The 19,743-nt window shown below is 40.9% G+C and overlaps 4 protein-coding genes across 4 annotated transcripts; 1 reads left to right on the forward strand and 3 right to left on the reverse strand.

Annotated features, from left to right (window-relative positions):
• Positions 1-1,892: 1,892 nt before the first annotated feature.
• On the reverse strand, positions 1,893-7,451 carry scdb (stearoyl-CoA desaturase b). The gene is made up of 5 exons (XM_062463399.1): positions 7,217-7,451; positions 6,114-6,244; positions 5,561-5,766; positions 4,432-4,664; positions 1,893-4,036 (listed from the first exon to the last, which is right to left on the reverse strand). Exons 1-5 carry the CDS (start codon positions 7,449-7,451, stop codon positions 3,837-3,839), a joined length of 1,005 nt encoding a protein of 334 aa, XP_062319383.1. The 3' UTR covers positions 1,893-3,836.
• Positions 7,387-12,928, reverse strand: trmt2b (tRNA methyltransferase 2 homolog B). The gene is made up of 3 exons (XM_062463397.1): positions 11,949-12,928; positions 7,685-11,834; positions 7,387-7,484 (listed from the first exon to the last, which is right to left on the reverse strand). Exons 1-2 carry the CDS (start codon positions 12,843-12,845, stop codon positions 11,226-11,228), a joined length of 1,506 nt encoding a protein of 501 aa, XP_062319381.1. The 5' UTR covers positions 12,846-12,928; the 3' UTR covers positions 7,387-7,484; positions 7,685-11,225.
• A 52-nt stretch (positions 12,929-12,980) lies between these two features.
• Positions 12,981-16,930, forward strand: dnajb12a (DnaJ heat shock protein family (Hsp40) member B12a). The gene is made up of 9 exons (XM_062463400.1): positions 12,981-13,155; positions 13,671-13,848; positions 14,886-15,031; positions 15,141-15,314; positions 15,413-15,492; positions 15,596-15,705; positions 15,810-15,982; positions 16,096-16,238; positions 16,334-16,930. Exons 1-8 carry the CDS (start codon positions 13,023-13,025, stop codon positions 16,215-16,217), a joined length of 1,116 nt encoding a protein of 371 aa, XP_062319384.1. The 5' UTR covers positions 12,981-13,022; the 3' UTR covers positions 16,218-16,238; positions 16,334-16,930.
• Positions 16,931-17,160: 230 nt separating this feature from the next.
• On the reverse strand, positions 17,161-18,578 carry LOC134022141 (DNA damage-inducible transcript 4 protein-like). The gene is made up of 2 exons (XM_062463404.1): positions 18,298-18,578; positions 17,161-18,052 (listed from the first exon to the last, which is right to left on the reverse strand). The coding sequence occupies exons 1-2, from the start codon at positions 18,455-18,457 to the stop codon at positions 17,541-17,543; spliced, it is 672 nt and encodes a 223-aa protein (XP_062319388.1). The 5' UTR covers positions 18,458-18,578; the 3' UTR covers positions 17,161-17,540.
• Between the last annotated feature and the right edge of the window lie 1,165 nt (positions 18,579-19,743).

Below are 19,743 nucleotides of genomic sequence, written 5' to 3' on the forward strand. Positions count from 1 at the left end.
TCCTAGTCGCCTTGAAATGGCTGATCACTGCTTCTGGTTGCCCGCGGAGGAAGGGCAACAGGGTGTGAGAAAAGAAGTGAGGGAATTTCATCGGTCGATCGGTACACGGTCGGTGGACACTCGACCATGTGTGTGTGTGTGTGTCGCCTCTCCCTGTACGCGTGTATATCAGTACGCTTGATAATAAAGTTTTTTTTATTGTTATTCTCCTGTTGCGATGATGTCTCCTGGCGTCGTCTTAACCGTGCTAAAGGGAACTGGCATAAAGTGGTGCTATTGGATTTTGAATTTCTACTGGTACCAAACCGGTTGAGATAGTTACAAATAATTTTGTGAAATTGTTTGCTACTTTAATGCTTTAACTGACAGTTTTTCAAACATGATGATTTAGGCCGGTTCTACAGCTGTAGCCTACATATTATAAATAGTAGATATTTTCAAATGCAAGTGTAGAGGTAGCACTGTAGAGTTTGACCAAACTGAGCTAAAAGTAGCCTACCAGTATGACCACACCAGAGTGTTACATGCAGTGGGGTGGATGGTCTGACGGAGATCAGCCAATGGATAGAGGGCTGATGTCATTGGAGAGATCCGGAGCTCAAATCAAACAGCTGTAGTGCAACCTGGACTGCACACTGACACTCTGACCCACTGTTAAAATATGTCTTGCTGTTTGGGCAGGGCTGTGAGTCATTAAAACGGACAATAACAGAAATCACCATATCCTTACACATTAAACTAGTAAAAAGACATATCACTGGAAGCTCTGGCATATCAATATTTGTCCAGTAGATGGAGCTAGCGGACTGGTTATAACATCATGTGGTTAACTTGAAGCCTGAGCCGTTTGCTTCCTGTTGGAAGAGAATACCCGGAATATGAAATTATTCAATCCTGCACCCTTGTGGTGTGCGTGACTTTCAGGCATGCACCATATGCTCACAGTTAGACATGGGTGGAGGACAGCAACGGGAGGAGGAAGTCTTGGTAAACTAACAGTATAATTAAACACTAGACTACATTACTGCAACACCAGAATTATTTCCACCTTTCAAAACTTTCAACCTCTATCCCTTCACACTGGACCAAGACTGTAGGCATTGATATCCATGTGTATAGGAGTGAATTTGTGCACAACTAAGGGGGATACGGTGCACAAACAGGACATCATGGAACCCCCTACATTAATGTTCTACCAAAGAGCAGTCAAGATAGGCCAATGTTTGGGACCGACCATCACAACCAACTAAAATTCAGAGCTATACCCATAAAGGAATCTGTAACATCAGAGTAACGTGTTTACTTTGCTGGACCAGTTTTTGTACTTCACAATCAGCAATGAGCAACACAGCACGTGCGCTCACACATACTCACACAGCTGTTTAGTCTGAGCAGGCGCAGCGAGAGGTCTGTTGGTCCAAACATGATGTGCAAGTACATAAAGAGAAAAGAGACAAAGAGGCTCAAGATCAAATTTGACCAATAATAACACCCCCCCCACACACACACACACACACACACAAACAAACGTGTTTAGATGAAGGCACTTCTAAAATAAAATATTCCTAAAAACAATTGAACTGAGGACTAGTCCCAGTTTAATGATTGGTCAGCAAATCTTATATTGCTGAAAGCTAGTATACATATACTCACACAACACATCCCTTCAAAATTGCTGAATTGAATTGATTGAATTGGGAACCACTGAGCAGCAGTCATGATCCAGTAAAGCATAACGAGATGCTGTGTATGAAGAGTCATTTACAAGCTTCCCCATTTTTGACCGAAGTCACAGATGCTATACAGTAGTTACAGGTAAAGGTAATAAACAATTGTGTTCATTTTAGGAATAGGACAAGTTATAGGACTAGAATAAAGACGGTGAGCCATGATTTCCAACATGTAGAAAATGTTGTTTATTTACGGTACATACAGTGGGTAAAACATTCCTTGAAAAAATGCGGCAGTTTTTTTTTTAAGGCATTCAGACTTCAAGAAGTTAACACTGTATAAAATAATTGCACAGAAAAAGGTAGAGCAAGTTTGACAAATATTACAATTTCATTAATGAGTTCATTACTAAATCTGAGTTTACTGTATTTCCGGAGCCCAAAAGGGACAGTTTTCAAAATGTAGATTATTTTTCTTGTTTTTCAGTCTTCATCACAAAAATATGACTTAAATATCATGAAAGACAATTCATATAGTCTTCCTCTTGAGTTAAAGAGATTACAGTTATTCTAACCATCTCCCTTCCACAAATAGAGACATCAAGTAATTAAATAACACAGCCAAATGACATTTACAAAGCATATTTTCCAATCCTCACACTTGGATAATATGATCCTTTTGAACAGACCCAATTCCTTCATAAATGTTGCATTAATCTTTTATTAGACGTGTCTAGATGTGCAACAAGCAAATCACATAACCTCCATAAGGCATTTGGGCGAGAATCCTGACTAGTATGTCAAGATGGAGACAAACACGTACAGTAAATGCTTTACAAGTCTGTTTACTAGAGGGAGGCTAGTACAGCCACGGCTGTCTACTTTCTTTTGCAATAAGAGTATAAAATAAATGACACAAAAAACATCTCAGTATAAGACTGAAGTAATTTTATAGATTTCAGTGCAAAGGTGCGTAATTGAAGCAGATGGAAAATCAAGCATCAACCATCTCACTAAGGTCACCAACACCTTTGCCACATATCTGCCAGTTACCAAACAAACCCATAAGCCCTACCTTCTAAGCACTTATAGAGATAACAGGATAAAACAGGTAAAAGCAACGTGATTTAAATTCCAAAACGGCCAACATAAGGGCAAACAGGAGGTAGTGACACGTTTTTACCTGTCAAATCCCATAATATTTCTAAAAGTACAGAGGGAGAGGGGGCCTTAGGGGGTTCTTTTGAGACTAGCAAATCTAGAGGTATACTTGGTGTTATACACAGATACTCGACAAGTTTCAGAGAACTTCGTCCACTACGAGGAGGAAGACCTCAGTTAAGAGCACCTTGGACAGGACACATCTTGTGGTTTATATGTATGCAAATTTACTAGTACTTTATAATGTATGTACACTGTATGATATTTGATAAATGGAGACCTTTGAAGATTACATGGACTTGTGAAGTCGGCTGTATAACACAGCAGCTTATGATAAAGAGGACCGAATAAGGTTGCTTAATAACAAATAAAATACACTAAAGCAGGGATTGGCCCCAAATTCAATTCCATCCTTATGGAAAGAATGTCAGCAAATGTGCTACTGACAGATCTTTACATGCGGGAAAACATAGCTTGGCTTCTACTAAAGACACATGATCAAATCGAGCCTTGCTTCGCCGAAATGGGAAGAAGAACTGTATCACTTAACAATAAGTGCCACCAAGAGATATTAATATCAAATAAATAATTAAGAGGTTAACGTGCTCCTATTGATTTTGGTGCACAAATGACAGGTTGCTTGGTTGGTATATCATTTTTACTCTACATGACCCATCTCAACCACACTTTGCTGATATTCACACAGTTAAGTGCCTGTTTGGGACACAACAGGTTAAAAACTGTGCTTACATTTCCAGCCAAGTTATTTGCTATTGCAGATAGTTGACTAATGCATATCAAAACATACAAACACACTACACTGAAAGGTCTAGGACCATTTAAAGCCAATATTAGTCTGAGGAACTCAGATATAGGTTGAACTCAAAAACAAGCAGAGACATGAACCGTGGTCATCACTACACACCACTACTGCTGTGATTACTGAAGCTACATTCTCTCCTGGTTTGGCCTGTTGTAGAGTATATTACGCGTGAGACATGACACCTAGCCACTTTTGTGGCTCCCATCACCTGTTCGCTCGGCCCGAGCCATGGCCATGTCTTTGGACACCTTCTTGCAGTCCCTGGCCAGTCCCAGGCAGCACATAAGGTCGATGAAGGCAGTGGTGAGGTTCAACTTGACACCAAACTCGCTAGTGCCATAGTCGAAGGGAAACGTGTGATGGTAGTTGTGAAAGCCCTCCCCTGGAAATCAAAAGGAAATAGTCATTGATTGCCTGGAAAGCAGACCATAATACATAATCACATTACCTTAGAAATGATAGTCACATTATGCATTTTGATAGGAAATAGGCCTTCACATTCTTTAAATATATCCCATGCGATGGGTCTGACAAAAGCTCTCTTTTCATGCAAAAAAAAGGATATTCTTCCATAACTAAAACAATTAGCCATTGCATTGGATTAGCTAGTTCCACCCTATGAATTTCAAACTGCTGAATTCCCAACAGCCCAAGGAGTGCTACTGGAGTTTGCATGATGGGCATTCACAGATAGAGCAATCATTTTGCCAGTATGAATTTACATTAGACAAACATTCAAGAAAACTAAGAAGCCCTCACATTAGGCTTGTTCCTTACCTATGGCGCTGAAAGCCACAAACCGATTCTCCCTGGGGTTGATCCCCTGGTCATAGGGCCTGTTGCCCCACATATGAGCTGCACTGTTGACCAGCCAGGTGGCGTTAAGTACCAGGGTGTACCTCAGGATGGCAGGCACAAAGTACGCCACCAACAAGGACTCCCCCCAAAAGTACCAGGGAACCAACATGGGCATCAGGAAACACAGCAGCACCACAGATAGCTTGTAGTACCTGAGGAGAAGCAAGGGCAGAGAAGAACATGAAGCTCGGTCTGCTCATGTGACTGTGTGAGGTTGCATGCAAACATCTTCACTTTGGCTCCATGCCAGACTGTGACTGATGGTCGGGTATTATGCAACTATGTAATGACTGTCGTAACTGTGGGTTGGTGAGTATGCCTGCCTGGCTGCATGTAGGAGTGTGATAAACACTGGCAAATTATATGATCTGATGAGGAAAAAATTGGGCCATTCTTAAAAAAAACAAAACTACAGAGTAAAACCAATAGCCCTTTGCGGTTCACAGAAGTCATGTTTAGAATAGTGCTCTGATAGGTGTTTGCGAATGTTAATTCCCCTTTGAGCAGCTATGATGCCAGTTTAGGAATGCATCCAATAGAGCTGGCCTAGAGACAAATGGACAGTCTATTTTCTCTGAGTCTGCCAACTACCAGAAATTGCAGCCCTTATCAGCAAATCTGCCCCCAAAGAGCTGTCATGATCACACTGACCCTGAGTGCCATTTCCTATTGTGACCAGGGTTTCAATGGGGAAATGGCTTTACCACTAGACACTCATGAGCTGCATGCGTGATCAAGCCTGGGTTGAAATACAACCAAGTGTATTGGAGTGTACTACACACCGTCCTATGTGAACTTCACCAAGTATGTGACTGGACTCTCCCCTTAAGATTGATGATTAACTGTGCTACACCATTTTTTATGCAAGACTGGTATGAGCAGCATGACAATGTTATAGAACCAACAATACAAGTAGGATTGGTACTTTACTGTCTCTTACGCGACCACACTGCAACATTTTAATGATCAAAAACACAGAACCTGGAACTAAACCAGTTTGACTTCAAATTTCATGTGTCTAGGGGTGAGGGGTGGACCATGTCCTTACTGTCTCTGGAACATCACAACTTTATCTGCCTTCAAATCGGAAAGCTCCAGCTTCTTTCCCTTCTCTATGACATCAGGGTGTTTCCGAACCAACAGCCAGCCGATGTGAGAAAAGAAAAAGCCCCTGATGGCATTGTGGGGGTCTGCATCAGTCTCTGAGTACTTGTGGTGAACCCGGTGGTCCCTTGCCCACTCGAAGATGTCATTCTGCAATGACACAGATCGAGGATTACATTGGATCCACAGAGAGAGGCTTGCACTTCATGATAATGCGAAACAGTTGAGCTTGAGCTCAATACACATAGAATTATTGGAATTGAAATTAGGGGAACCATCAGCAGGCAAGAGATTCCAGATGCACACTGCTCGGATGACAAGCATCTTTGGTAAAACCGGAGCTGAATGTTGCTGATCTGTTCATAGATTCAGGGTTTAAACATGTTATGGATTTGCAATGACCATCTTCCCATAAAATGCCTTGCCCTTTACACAGAAATAAGCATATGATGATTTGTTTATTAGTCTGGGAAGAACACGCATTCAGATTTATTTACCTGAAAGGCCATTGAGTTGGCTAGGCCCAGGAAGACTTTCAGTGGGAAAGAAGCTTTGTAGGATCTGTGACTCCATAGTCTGTGTGCTCCAGCAGTGATACCAAGAGCACTCGTGATGAAGCACATTAAACCTGGCCAAAAGATAGAGGTTAGTTCATTCATTGGTTAAGCTTTGCCCAAGTTTGTGGTTAACAAGGTAAAGTGACCATGTCAGAAAAATAAGGAGTATAAACATCTGGCACACACAGTCCTAGAAAACCCTAACAATGATACAGAGAAATGAATTTTCTACCAACAATGCAATAGTGAGGTGGCCATGTGTTTTCTATTCCCCAGCCCAGTATCACTGCTATGGAGTTATTTATGTTTGAAGCTGCCAGTGGGAGTATGTATGCATAGCTGCTAGCCATCTCACACTTGTTTTTTCAAAACTGCTGAATGTTGCTCTATGTGAATCCAGACAAGGCTGCTAAGGATGTGAGAACCGGGGGCCTCCAACCAGGAAAGAAGGACATTCTGTTGTGGTGCTATGTAGCACACAATGGAATGTCTATTGCAATGGCGATTGTCCTTTGTCTCGCCCAGTGAAATAATATGCAGTTCAGCATTGCAAAGACAGAGAGAAAAAATTGCCTGTGGAACTGTGGAAACAAAGTTTGGGCTGTTCAGTAATTTGAGTCATCCTTCACTGGTCTACCTTTAGCACGAAAATCGTTCTGCCTTACCATAATAGTGCGACTGGGCAACAAAGTTACTTCATGAGGAAACACATGAATAGGGCTTCACGATATAGGCTATAGGCCTACCTGGGTACAGTAAGCCTATATTGTCGGTATAATTTTGCAAATACTTTTAAGTGTAGGTCGTCGCGTCACGTAAGTGTGTATTTTTTCTGAAAAGTGAAAAATATTCGGAGCCCAAAATAGATCTACCCACATTCAACACTTGGCTACGCATTTAAAAACATACTGTATATAACGCCACCATGTGACCTCTTCACCAGCACAGCCCACTAGCACATTCTGTTCTCTATGAATGTTCGGAGGATCTGGATTGATCATGCGAGTGAAACATTCAAAATTGTAATTATGGAATATACTTACTCCAAACGAGAGTTAAACTTGATGCGGATGGGATGAGCGTCACTCCATAAACCGCCCCAGTATGCAACAGTAGCATTGATATGATATTTCTCCACACCAATCTCGTCGGTGGTTTTGGACCATCTTTCTCTTTGTAGCTGTCATCAAAAACATCTTCCATTGCTGATGTTTCTGCCACAACTTTTCCGTTCTGTTGCTTGCGAGGATTAGTAGTCCTTGTCTCCGTTTCTGTCATTTTTGCGATCCAGTAATGTGCAGAGACCTGATACTGTACAAAGAATGGAGCATTCAATTGAAGACAGATAGCCTACGCAGTAAACTCATCCAATGCCATCCGTCCAGGAACTAGACTGTAACACTTTCAGCCAGCAGTGCTGCGTGGGTCTTGCCACCAAAGCAGACAAGCAAAGCACAGGCAACAAAATATCATGCACACAAATATTTTCACTTAGTCTCCAACTCACTTACCGTATAAACTTCAGCAAGTTGGCCTATCTCTACCAAAGATGAACAGAAGAAAAAGCTCAATTGATATTCTATTGCGAATGCCTCGTGATGCTGAACGCGCCCAGTAGCCAACCTCCGCTTTGTGAATTTCAGTCGTCTTTTTAAAGCATGCAATTGGTCGGGGAGGATGCCACATTGCCCTGACTTTTTCATTGGTTCCCTGTCATCTGATGTTCGCCATCCACGGGTGAAAGTCGTTCAGATGTCTTTTTTTTCTTTTTTTTTTCACAGTAACACTCATTGTTTAGTCATGATCATGTATTTGTTTGGGGATTACATAAGGTATGTCAACAGAGATGGTTTGCTTCATAGGCATGCAACCATCTTTCAATTTGTGTTACTCAAGTCAGTGACCAGCAGTAGCCTACCGTAACCTAGGGCTTAAAAGTAGGTCACTCCAAACAGAAACGTGAATAATTATATTTTGATTTGGGGGACTGTACCAGGTAGAGACAAAACATAATATTTAGCTTTCACCCAACAGTAGGTTGATGTTAAACATCTGCACAAGGTTTAAAGGTAGCATCACATTTTGTAATGTTACCTTGAAATGTTAATGTAATCTTAAAAATAAATTTAAAGTAATGCTACCTTAAATAGTATAGGGTGAATTTGGGTAATCTGGAACATTTTTTGCATTGCATTTTCTCATAGGAGCTTCCTGATTGACTTCCCTGACCCTTTCTGTGACACCACACCAATCATGTTTTGTGATTTCAGGCTAAACCTATAGTCAAAGTTATGTGGACTTGACATTGTCATAGCAGGGAAGAAAACGCTCTGGAGTTTAGGTGTCCCACATTACCCAATGTCCCAGATTACCCGAATTCACGCCTAACAGTATTTTTGGTTTGTTGAAAAACACCTTCAGCCTCAACGTAGCATTACTGTACTGGTTGGAACCTGTTGACTTGCCTTAGTTGTATGATGAGTAATCCATACATAGGTCTACATCTAATCTTTTTTTTGAAAACATGATAAAAAAAATAGTAGCCTAGTTTATGATGGGTAAATAAAAAACACCCTAACAACCCTCTATAAAAGTTATGCATAGGGACAGCCACAGCTAGAAAAACTAAAGGTTACTATAAATGTAAAATGTGTAAAAAACCCTGTGAATAGAGGTTTAATTTAGATTAACAAAAGGCACAGTAAATAACTAACATCGGTTGTATGTAAAACCATAGGATTCTACAAAATGTATTGTTACAGAGGGCTCTAAAGTATATATAGCACACACAACATTTGGATCTCCAAAATATATATTTTTTTTATGTATTCAATGACTGGATTCTGTCAAGACCATTGGAAGAAAGATACATTTGGTATTTGGGAGGTCTTCTGGTGAACATGTGAGACTTTAGACCCAGCACCCCAGGGATGGCCAACGGATATAAAAAAGAAGAGACAAGAATCCAGAGAGTTATAAATGTTGCATCTATCTATAATCTGTCGTACCTAATAAAAATATGAATTCTGATGCAAACAGGGTATGTCCTGACCAAAGAATGTGTCGTGCAAGAAGGGTACGGAAGGCCAAATATGTGGCAAGATGCATTATCTGCCTCATCGCTTTCCCCATCACCCATGTTGACATACTGTCTGCATTATAAAAAGGTACCAGCAGGTCAAGCTCTGACATCTACCCTGTGTCCTCTTATCAGACAAAACTCCCCTCACTTTTTGCAGTTATGATGTAATACGTTACCTCACAGTTCATAGTGTCTGGTAGCAAGAAGATTGTGGGTTTGATTGTCACTTGCAGCCTGTTGGTGCTCCTGTGGGGTGTCTCCTGGTTTATCCGCTGTGGAGTTTGTATGTCCAATACATTTACATTTAGTCATTTAGCAGACGCTCTTATCCAGAGCGACTTACAGTAAGTACAGGGACATTCCCCCGAGGCAAGTAGGGTGAAGTGCCTTGCCCAAGGACACAACGTCAGTTGGCATGACCGGGAATCGAACTGGCAACGTTCGGATTACTAGCCCGATTCCCTCACCGCTCAGCCACCTGACTCCATATATACATACAAATGTATGTATATATGTCTGCATGTGCTCACAAGAGTTTCCACAAAAAAAAAACTATAAAAACATACAAGACAAATTGGTCTTTTGCTCATGTTCCTGGCCAAGGCATAAGATGAGCACTTTGACTTCCGTCGCCTTTTGACACAAGTCGATATGACTGATCACTGCTCCTGGCTGTCCTTTGAGGAAGGACAACAGGATGGGGGGTAATGCAGAGAACGTAATTTCATTGTGTGGATACTCAAGCGTGTGTGTTGGTGTCACGGCTACCCACACGTGTGTATGTGTTCATCTAGCATCACAAACTAGGAAAAGGATCATTTATTGTCATTCCAAAAACATGGTACATGAGCTGGAACGAAATTAGGTACTGAGGTCCGGTTAAAACCACTCACAAATAAATAACTAAACTACGCATCATTAATAAATTCAATTAAGTCTTCTTCTGATAAAATACTGTAGAATTAGTACTTTTGATCCTTGATCTTTGACTGTACTTTCTTTATGCACTATGTATGGGCCTTCCTACTGTAAAAACATAATACACTTGAAGATGCTAACAGAGTGATAGCAGAGTGCCACCTCTATTTCATTACCTTCAGAACTACTCTTTTGCATCATTTTAATCTAATCAGAAAAAGTGCTCAGGTGATGACTAAGATGTCATAAAAAAAAAAAAAAAGGTTTTGTTTTTGAAGCTGGGTTAGGCAAGTTTTGCAAAGCTAGCTATTTTCACTTCTGTTTGACACGATTCAAACCAATGTATCCCTTCAAAGCCACTCCCACAAAACTACAGTAACGCACATTGAGTGCAGGGGCAGTGTGTGCGCAGGTAGGTAGGTAGACAGACAGGTAGCCAGTCCAATCATTAGTCAGGGTATTGCCTAATGATTGGTTGTGTTTATAACAGTCTTGCGACGCCCACAGATGTCGGATTGATTTCATATTAACATCAAACCTTTATATGTATTTGTTGCTATCAAAATGTGATTATTATAATAAGACAAAAAGTGCCTCTCAAACACATTAAATACCCTGCCTTAAAAATAAATAAATTATCTGTGTGTGTGTATGATTGGTTATCTGTATTTATTGTATTTATTTATGATGAGTAGTTTAGTTATTTATTTGTGAGTGGATTTAACCGGATCTCAGTACCTAATTTCGCTCCAGCTCATGTACCATGGTTTGGAATGACAATAAAAAAATCCTTATCCTTATATTTTAAATTTTTTCTCATAATTGTGATGAAAGGTACAACATTTTAGGGAAATGCCAGCTTGTATGAACTTTGGTGTCGACACTTGAATGGCTACTCATATAGATTGGTAATAGAGAACTGCCTTGACAAACTTGAAATGGCTCCATCTAGTGTTGATAGTGTCAGTAGAATTCCAAAGTGTTGTAATGAGGAATTTGTATTAAATCATCATAATTGCAGTCTATCCACTTCTCACCAGTATCCCAGCAGCTCATCTTTCAAACAGTAGCACAAGTTCACAGTGTGGTGTTTGTGGGAACATGTCTACCGGCACAGCCACTCTCAGAGAAAACTCTTCTCCTATGAGCTTCTTTTGAGGGTCTGGACTGCAGCACAACTCCTTGAAGTTCCTCATGGCCTCTCCCTCAGGTTTACAGGATATATAGACCAGCCTGCGGACAGAGGGAGTGTTCCGTAGTGCCCGGACCACACGGTAGTGCAGGCCGGAGCGGGCAGGGTTTACCACAACTGTCAGCTCCCTACTAATAGAGCTCAGCTGGGGTATTAGTTGAGGCAGGACCACTTCCGCTTTTCCCTGAAGGAATTCACAGTTGAACACACCATTGAGGGCTGCATTGTGTCTGGCATCCTCCACAGCCTGTTCAATGAGCTCAATGCCAATGACTCTGTCCACTCTGGGGGACATGGCAATGCCAATGGCACCTGTTCCACAGCACAAATCCAGGAGGATGCCCCCTCTTTCTCTTATTCTTCCGTCTGGTAGGCACATCTCTCTCACGGTGTGATAGAGCACCTCTGCAGCTCCCTGGTTCACCTGGAAAAATGCATCTGCTGAGATGCGAAACTTAAACCCCAACACCTGAGGATGATAGGAATGAGATCAGTGCTTACTTTAATTAATACAATTAACCTTTGTAGGGATTATCCCCCGAATTAATCACTGCAATTACTCCAGTGAATTGCTGGTAATTACCTCCTCGTATATGTGTGGGCAGCCATGTAGGAGCTGGTAGGGAGATTCCTCATGACTACAGCGAGTCACAGAACTTTCCTGGAAGTACAGGGAGTTGAGTTGACAGACGACTCCAGGTCCCCGGATGAAGTACTCCACTAGAGCCGATTTGTGGAAGTCAATTTCCTCTGGAGTCAGGCTCTGTGGATGGAAGTACACTATTGCCATAGTATGTCCCTTTGTATTGGTTCTTACTGTGATATCTCTCCAGTGACCCCCGGTATGGAAGAGGAGGCAGGGTTCCAGAGGAGAGAGGCGGATAAAGTTCTGGTAGCATCTGGCCACCAGCAGGTGTTTTTCTGGCATGTTGATGAGGTTATCCCCATTGACACAGACAATATTACCAGCTTTGCCTGTGCCAACATAAAAACCAACCGTCTTTGGGTTGCCATCAACTCCTCTGTTGACAGAGAAGCTGGATTTGTTGCGGTAGCCAACCGTAGCAGGTGATGCCTTTATAGGAAGTAAAGGAAAACTAAGTTTACTGTTATTTATTGTTGAATGTGATGCTAAAGTCAGTTGAGAAGAGTTTCTCATTGAAATCTGGTCTGAGAGCTGAAGCAGGATATCCTTCTGCTTCCTCTGTTTTAGTTCCAATTGTTCATTGTAATTCAGCCTCCACAACGGCGTCACAGCATCCGCCAATCGTTCCTCCCAAGATAGATGTTCATTGAATTTAAGCGTTTGGTTCTTTTTCCTCGACGTTTTCTTTCTTGACCATGTACCATGGTCAGTTGATGGAATTACCTCGTTTGTTGAATAGTGGCAAAGACATGCTTTCACCGCAGTACGTGTAGTTGGGCGAATTGCTAATTTGAAGCTTAAGCCAGCTGCTAAGGACACCACACTTAATGACATACTTATCTTGAATCTATAATTTTGTCGTTACATTGTATTCACTATTAACCACATTTGTAGCTGCCAGTCACATGCACAAGGACACGATACATGAAGTGACGCGTTATTTACGTTCCTACTTTTTCAACGTCATCTTACGGCGTCCAGAGCCAAGTAAACATTTCCGCTGCCGTCGCGATGGAATCAAACAAGGACGAAGCGGAACGGTGCATAAAGATTGCTCTCAATGCACTCAGCAAAAACCAACCAGACAAATCTAGGAGGTTTCTTGAGAAAGCACAACGCTTGTTTCCAACTGACCAAGCTAAAAGTACGTCAGTGTTATTTGTATTTTAGCTTGGATTTCATGCCATTTTCTGGGCCATTGGCATTGCTGTAGATACAAATCTGCAATGGCTTGCGAATCCTAGCTAACTGGTTACTGTAGTGTGGTACTTGTAGTCCTGTTTCTTTCAAACGAAACATAACCGCTGTTAATTATTTTCGATTGACCTCGTTTCGTGTCTGCAGTTGGTTATGTGCCTTTCATGTTGCTACTGTAGCTTACTATTTAAGTAGCCTACTCACGTTACTACCGTGTAGCACTAGCTCTAATAAGCTGAGACTTATGTGTCTCGTTTAACGGCTGTTCTAAACTCTAATTTGTAACTTGCTTGTTAGCCAGCTGCCATGATGTAGTTGTCCAGTAGTATCTGATCCTCACAGATTGCCTACATTTGGGCCTCCTAATGTGTTTTCTATGTATATCTAACGATCTTGTACAAGATCCAGATGTAGCCACCACAGACAAAGCTGTTGCTCACAGCATCTCCTTCTCTCTGTCAGATATATTGGAGTCCCTCACACAGAACGGTAAACCTCCGAACGAAAATAGTACTCCTATGAACGGGGATAGCTCTGGAGTGAGGAACCGCAGCCATGGAAATGATTCTCATGCGTCGGGGGAGAATGCCACAGACGCAGCCAAACCATACACTGCAGATCAGCTGGATGCTGTGAAAAAGTGAGTTCACGATTGTTCATCGTTTTAAGTAGGCTAAATATCTACCATAGGCTCTGACCACGGACGGATTGACACTTTGTTAGGCCCTGGGCACGGATGTCTTAAGGCTCCCCAGTACCACCCATTCCCCAACTTTAATACACGATGATGATCATACAGGCATTACAATAGTACAAATATATTACGGGTTACACAGTTGACAGCAAATAACTTGTACTCAGCAACTACCCCTCACTCGGGACATCCTCTGACATTAAAAGAAAAATGTATGTGTCATACAAAATAGCTAGACCAGTAGCCAACTCTCTTGGTAAAACTATCATTTACTCGGTCAGTACCACATCAGTATCCATCATTCATACAATATAAATATTTAGTATGTTCCAACACATATAGTATGTCTAATGCAGTCAGATGCCAGTAACAATAGTATAATAAATTTAATTTTTGAAGCACTTTCCAATACATGCAATCTCAAAATGCAAACATTTGAAATAGTTTACTGTCACATTAAGAAATCGAAAACACAGCTCGTGGAGGTAAATGCTTTTTCTTTTGAGACCTAGTCATAGTCTCAGTCAGTCTTTAACTTTAAGGAGAAGACGATGACATGTAACGTCAATACAACAGAACTATCAGCCCTAGTTTGTAAGTCGCCAGTGTTATCCAGGTTCTATACTTGAGCGGGTCAAAAGACTCAACCCTCGCCGCTTAACAACCCTCATTTGCTAATTCAAATGATTTACTAGTTCAAACCAATCGTATATCAAAGTGTTTATATTTCTTTGTTATTGGCCATTACAATGTCTGTTGGATTTCTTGTCTGACAAGTCACTGCTCTCAACAAATAAATACACTTTCTCCAGCCCAACCCCCCCACCACTATAACCCGTGCATAAATCCGTCCCTGGCTCCGACCTGTCTCATGTCTAATGTTAGTAGTCAATAGCAATGGATTAATCAGGATAGTTTTCTTTTGTTCATGTCTGACATATATTTTCTCATCAATGTGACGGTTGCATCTGGGTTGGCTATAGGATCAAGAGTTGTAAAAATTACTATGAGATTCTGGGAGTTGAAAAGGATGCTGCAGAGGAGGATCTAAAAAAGGCCTACAGAAAACTGGCTCTGAAATTCCATCCAGATAAAAACCATGCACCAGGAGCCACAGAAGCATTTAAGGGTGAATACATCAGTCCCCTATAAGGCCAATAGCCTTATTACTTAAGACACTACATCCCCTGTGTTATTGACAATGCTGCACATTATAACATTGATTTTATGTTTCCCAGCTATTGGTAATGCGTATGCTGTGCTGAGTAATACAGAAAAACGTAAGCAGTATGACCAATATGGAGAAGAGAGAGCCCATCCAACCAGACAGAGGCAACAGCGCCATGACTTTGAAGCAGACATCTCACCTGAAGACCTCTTTAACATGTTCTTTGGAGGAGGCTTTCCATCAAGTCAGTTGAGAATTGCAAAACATTCAATCAAATGTACACCTGGGTAATGGCTAGGCTACATGTGTCTTTAAGCAATGTTACTTTGTTTTACTTTCCAGGTAATGTACATGTTTACAGAAATGGAAGAATGCATTTTGGCCATCAGCATAGGGGAGAGAGGAGAGAACAACCCCGGGAAGTAAGTGAAATCTGATAAGTTTTGTGCAATGCATTTCTTATGTTCAGGAAAATGTCAATGTCCACACTAGAGATGAGTGGTCTGACACTCTATTCTCTGTCAGGGAGGCCTGGCACTGTTTGTCCAGCTCATGCCCATCCTCATACTCATCGTCGTCTCTGCTCTCAGCCAAATGATGGTGTCCCAGCCTCCCTACAGCCTTAGCTACCGCCCGTAAGTAAACCTAGCTAACTATAAGGCTTTTTAAAAATAATCTCATTCAGAAAATAGGTTGCATATTTTCAAACTTAATATTGTCATTATGTTCCCTTTTCCAGGTCAGCTGGCCATATTCATAACAGACACACGCCGCTCCTGAAAGTGCCTTATTATGTGGGTGAACGCTTCACAGATGAATACTCTGGAAACAACCTGAAGAATGTAGAGAGAAGTGTGGAGGAAGACTACATCTCCAACCTCAGAAACAATTGTTGGAAGGAGAAGCAACAGAGTTAGTCAGACCCAAATCTTCAATCTGAACAGTTGATTGGTTAAAAACACCAGCCTGAAATACCAATTAATATTTGATAATAAATATTTTCTTGTGTGTCCTTTTTTCTTCAGAGGAAGGCTTGCTGTATCGTGCACGTTATTTTGGAGACTCTGACTTATATCAAAGGGCTCAGAGGATGGGCACTCCCAGCTGTTCCAGACTTTCGGAGATCCAGGTCATGCTACATGGCTAGAAACCTTTGACACTGCAATGGGTGAGCTACCAATCAACTATTCGTCTGCATGTGCATTTGTCTACGCTTTGAAAGTACGTAGATAACATGTTTTACGTTTGTGTATTCATCTCTAGATTTTTCGGTACTTGAATTGAATTTGAAGAAATTAATCAATGAAGCTCTATGGAAGCCCACAAACAAATTGGAGAATTTTGATGCAGCTAGAGAATCAGAAACGCCTTACACCTGGTGGGCTGCAGACACCTTCAGGGGACCCCTCTGCAGTGTTCTGTGGACTGACTTACTGTTGAACTGTGAGATGGACTAGGAAACTGCTGATGTTACACCTGTGTCTTCAGGCTGGCAGAAACCTAGTTGGTATTGTGGTTGAAATTAAAAGCAAACTTTGAATGGAATACAAAAGCTGCTAAACACAAGCTTTCTCTATCCCTATTCTTATGTTTCATGGAGAAACCTCAAGGCCTTCTTATAGACATCTGAGCCACTAAGAGGAATGGATTTTTTTATAGTTCTACCACCTGTGTAAATATTTTACTTTTAACAATGCAGGGCTAAATTGATTTATCAAACTAATGTCATTCAGAATTTAATTTAATGTACCCTGTGGATTAGCTTGTAGCTTGTCAGGTTATGGAGATTAGAAAGTATTGAAAAGAGAACGTATTGCACAAATGAAAATAAAATTGTATTTATTAAAATTAATTCCTGAATTACTCTGTCTGAACTGCCTAATTTCTTTTCTTAAAAATGGCTGTTTCATTCTCATCTGTGTTATACAAACCCTGTTTTTATTAACTGAATGTAGGCTCTACTGTAGATATGAAGGTACTGCAAACTGCCTGTGCTTAGCCAATTGTATTTTGAGGTAATTGTTGGTGAAGCTTTGGGTAAACCCCAAAACATTATCAACCGTGTAGAAAAAGAACTCAAACTTCACAAGTGCTTGAAAACGTGCATTCTGTTATTACACCTCAGTGAAAGTACAAAAAGGAACCCTGGTTTTAACATGGATATTTAAGTATCAAATCACAATGTAGTTAAAGGCATGGTTTCAGATGGAACAATAGATTGTCTTACTGTTGATTGTACTCAGTACAATGAAAACATGTAGAATAGCTACCAAAAAACAAGCAATGAGCTCCTTAAAACAAGTAAAAAGTAACCTATAAGGTCTTTATGCTGACCATACCCATTTATATCCCACAATGGAAGGAAATATATTTCAAGTATAACACTTGAATCCATAAATGACGCAACATTTGTAACTAACAATCACACACAAATTATGCTCAATATCATTCCATTGGCAAAGAATGGCAGTCAGCACTCCTCCACAAGCAACTCTTCGGAACTGTACAGCTTTCTTTTGATAGCCATAAAGCTAGTACTGAGTCTCAGGGAGTGTCTATGGTTCATAGTCGTGCGATGTTTGGGAGGGGAATAGATCCCCCTAAAAAGTTTTTGAAACTTGGGCCACAGTCCCCCAGTATCTGGCCGGAGAACCAGAGTAAGATGGAAGGTAGGTACCAAGCTAGGCTCAACAGCTAACCGGTCAACACTACACAGACTTTTCTGGTCCCCCTGTGCCAAACACAGGTCAATGAGCGCCCCCCGTAGGCCGCAAGGCTCAGCAGCAGCCAAGTGGAGAAGTTTCTGTCTAATATTTTGAAGAAGAAGGTCTGGTAGAATGATCTTGGAGCACCTCAGCACATTGTCAGAAGGGTCAGTAAGCTTCTGAGCTATGGTCTCGACGACCTGTGCACACAGCGTCTCCTCCAGTGGCTCACAGAACATGCTGCTTTCTGATGTCAGGGACATGTCTGAAACCGATCCTGGAATAGACAAAAAGTAAAATAACATTCTTAAACATACTCCAATAAATCTTTAAATGATACTTTTGAATTGTCCAAGAAACAATTCCCCCACGACAATTTCGTATTGGTAAATTGGTACATCCACTTCATACCGTTGGAGACTTACAAACCTTATCCTAGAAGATTTTGCTGTGTTGCTGCATTTAGTTAACTTTATAAAACTTGAAAAAGGGACACTGCTCGAATAGCTTGTAAACACTTACCATTTTCATTCATACTATATTGATCTGACGTTAGACTCTGACTAATCTTGATTTCAGTCAGTCTCTGCTCCAAATTTCCCCATGACAGCCGTTTACAACCTCTCACATAATCCGGAGGGGAAGGAGGATAACTCTCGTCCACTGAATTATTACACGGCATTTTTAGCCTCTACAATTGATTACACTTCTGAAGATGGTCCTGATTCTAACTACCAGTCAAGCTGAACACAAAAACACAATTACAACAATGGAACATTACATTTATGTACCTAAAAGTATATGCTCCTCCCACCACCTATACAAGCCAATCAGCGTCTTGGACACGTACTAGAAAATTCTACCCTGCCTAGTAACAGTTTGGTTCTCCGATGATGAACAGATTGAGATGAGTTTCCCTTGTCCACAAATAAATGGTCAGAAAACAAAGCTAATTTGTATAATAATAACAATAATTTCAAATTATTTCACAGTTATTCATATCACATTAATATTTATCATCTTTTTATGTCATACTTCCATTGTTTAGATACATTTACTGTTCTGATTTAACTCATTATAATTGGGGCTTTAAAACTTAAAGAAGCTTCCTTGCAAACTAAATACTATAAAAATAATAGTTTTTACAATATTACAAAAGGCTACAATCACCGATAAAATACTATGTGTAAATGAGTTTCACTGCACGTTCCTCACGTAAACTGTCCTCCATAGAGTATGGGGGATGGGGCGATTAGGCAAGTTGGCCTCCGGCAACAAGGGCCCAATACACCTTTCCCTGTTGTAATTTACGAACAATTGTGCATTCTAAATAGGCTAGTACCCAAAATGTTCTGGCTATATTTATCTTCAGGTCCGGTGCCAAGAGAGGGTAGCCCAGAAAAATCTGTACATTTGCCAAAGAACAAATTAGGCTACTCTGTTGAGGTCATGGCAGACTATATTGTTAACCGGTAAATCGGACAATGGGGTATCGAATTGAGTGGGCGATTTTCTGGGTCTATACCCTTTCACAAAGCAAAACAATTTCACAAAGCTGGCAACTTTTTTTTTCTTTTTTTTTTTCTGATTCCCAGACAAATCTGCCATAATAGCAATGCCCCCAAAATAAATTAGCACAATTAAATACCCGGCGATCTAACGGCGTTAAGCCATCATGACATGATAAAACAAACTGCACCAGACAATTCAAGTCGGTTCAATAGGACTATTCGTTGCAGGTGTTGTATTCAAGGTCAAGAAAGTAGGCTATTTGAAAGACAATCGAGATAGCTTAGCCAACATGACATTTAGACTGCCAACAGACTTGCCAGAAAGGATGCTGTATAATAACCTTTCCAGGGCTGGGGATTCAAACCATCGTCCAAAACTCAAGAGACTGCAAGTGATTATGTGCAGTTCGCAAACGATTCGTTGAAATGGGTTGTTGTTGCGATTACTGTAGTTACC

Source organism: Osmerus eperlanus, chromosome 6, assembly GCF_963692335.1.
Source record: "Osmerus eperlanus chromosome 6, fOsmEpe2.1, whole genome shotgun sequence".
In the NCBI taxonomy this organism is placed as follows: Eukaryota; Metazoa; Chordata; class Actinopteri; order Osmeriformes; family Osmeridae; genus Osmerus; species Osmerus eperlanus.

Bases quoted from the DNA above. Each gene is read 5' to 3' on its own strand.
- scdb (XM_062463399.1), bottom strand. From the start codon at position 7,451: ATGACAGAAACGGAGACAAGGACTACTAATCCTCGCAAGCAACAGAAC. The intron at 5,767-6,113 runs GTAAATAAATCT...GTGTCATTGCAG, and splicing joins CCAACTCAATGGCCTTTCAG to AATGACATCTTCGAGTGGGC. The intron at 4,037-4,431 runs GTAAGGAACAAG...TTTGATTTCCAG, and splicing joins TGTGGCTTTCAGCGCCATAG to GGGAGGGCTTTCACAACTAC.
- trmt2b (XM_062463397.1), bottom strand. From the start codon at position 12,845: ATGTCATTAAGTGTGGTGTCCTTAGCAGCTGGCTTAAGCTTCAAATTA. The intron at 11,835-11,948 runs GTAATTACCAGC...TATCATCCTCAG, and splicing joins GCCCACACATATACGAGGAG to GTGTTGGGGTTTAAGTTTCG.
- dnajb12a (XM_062463400.1), top strand. From the start codon at position 13,023: ATGGAATCAAACAAGGACGAAGCGGAACGGTGCATAAAGATTGCTCTC. The intron at 13,156-13,670 runs GTACGTCAGTGT...TCTCTCTGTCAG, and splicing joins TCCAACTGACCAAGCTAAAA to ATATATTGGAGTCCCTCACA. The intron at 13,849-14,885 runs GTGAGTTCACGA...GGTTGGCTATAG, and splicing joins CAGCTGGATGCTGTGAAAAA to GATCAAGAGTTGTAAAAATT.
- LOC134022141 (XM_062463404.1), bottom strand. From the start codon at position 18,457: ATGCCGTGTAATAATTCAGTGGACGAGAGTTATCCTCCTTCCCCTCCG. The intron at 18,053-18,297 runs GTAAGTGTTTAC...TGTCTATTCCAG, and splicing joins ATATAGTATGAATGAAAATG to GATCGGTTTCAGACATGTCC.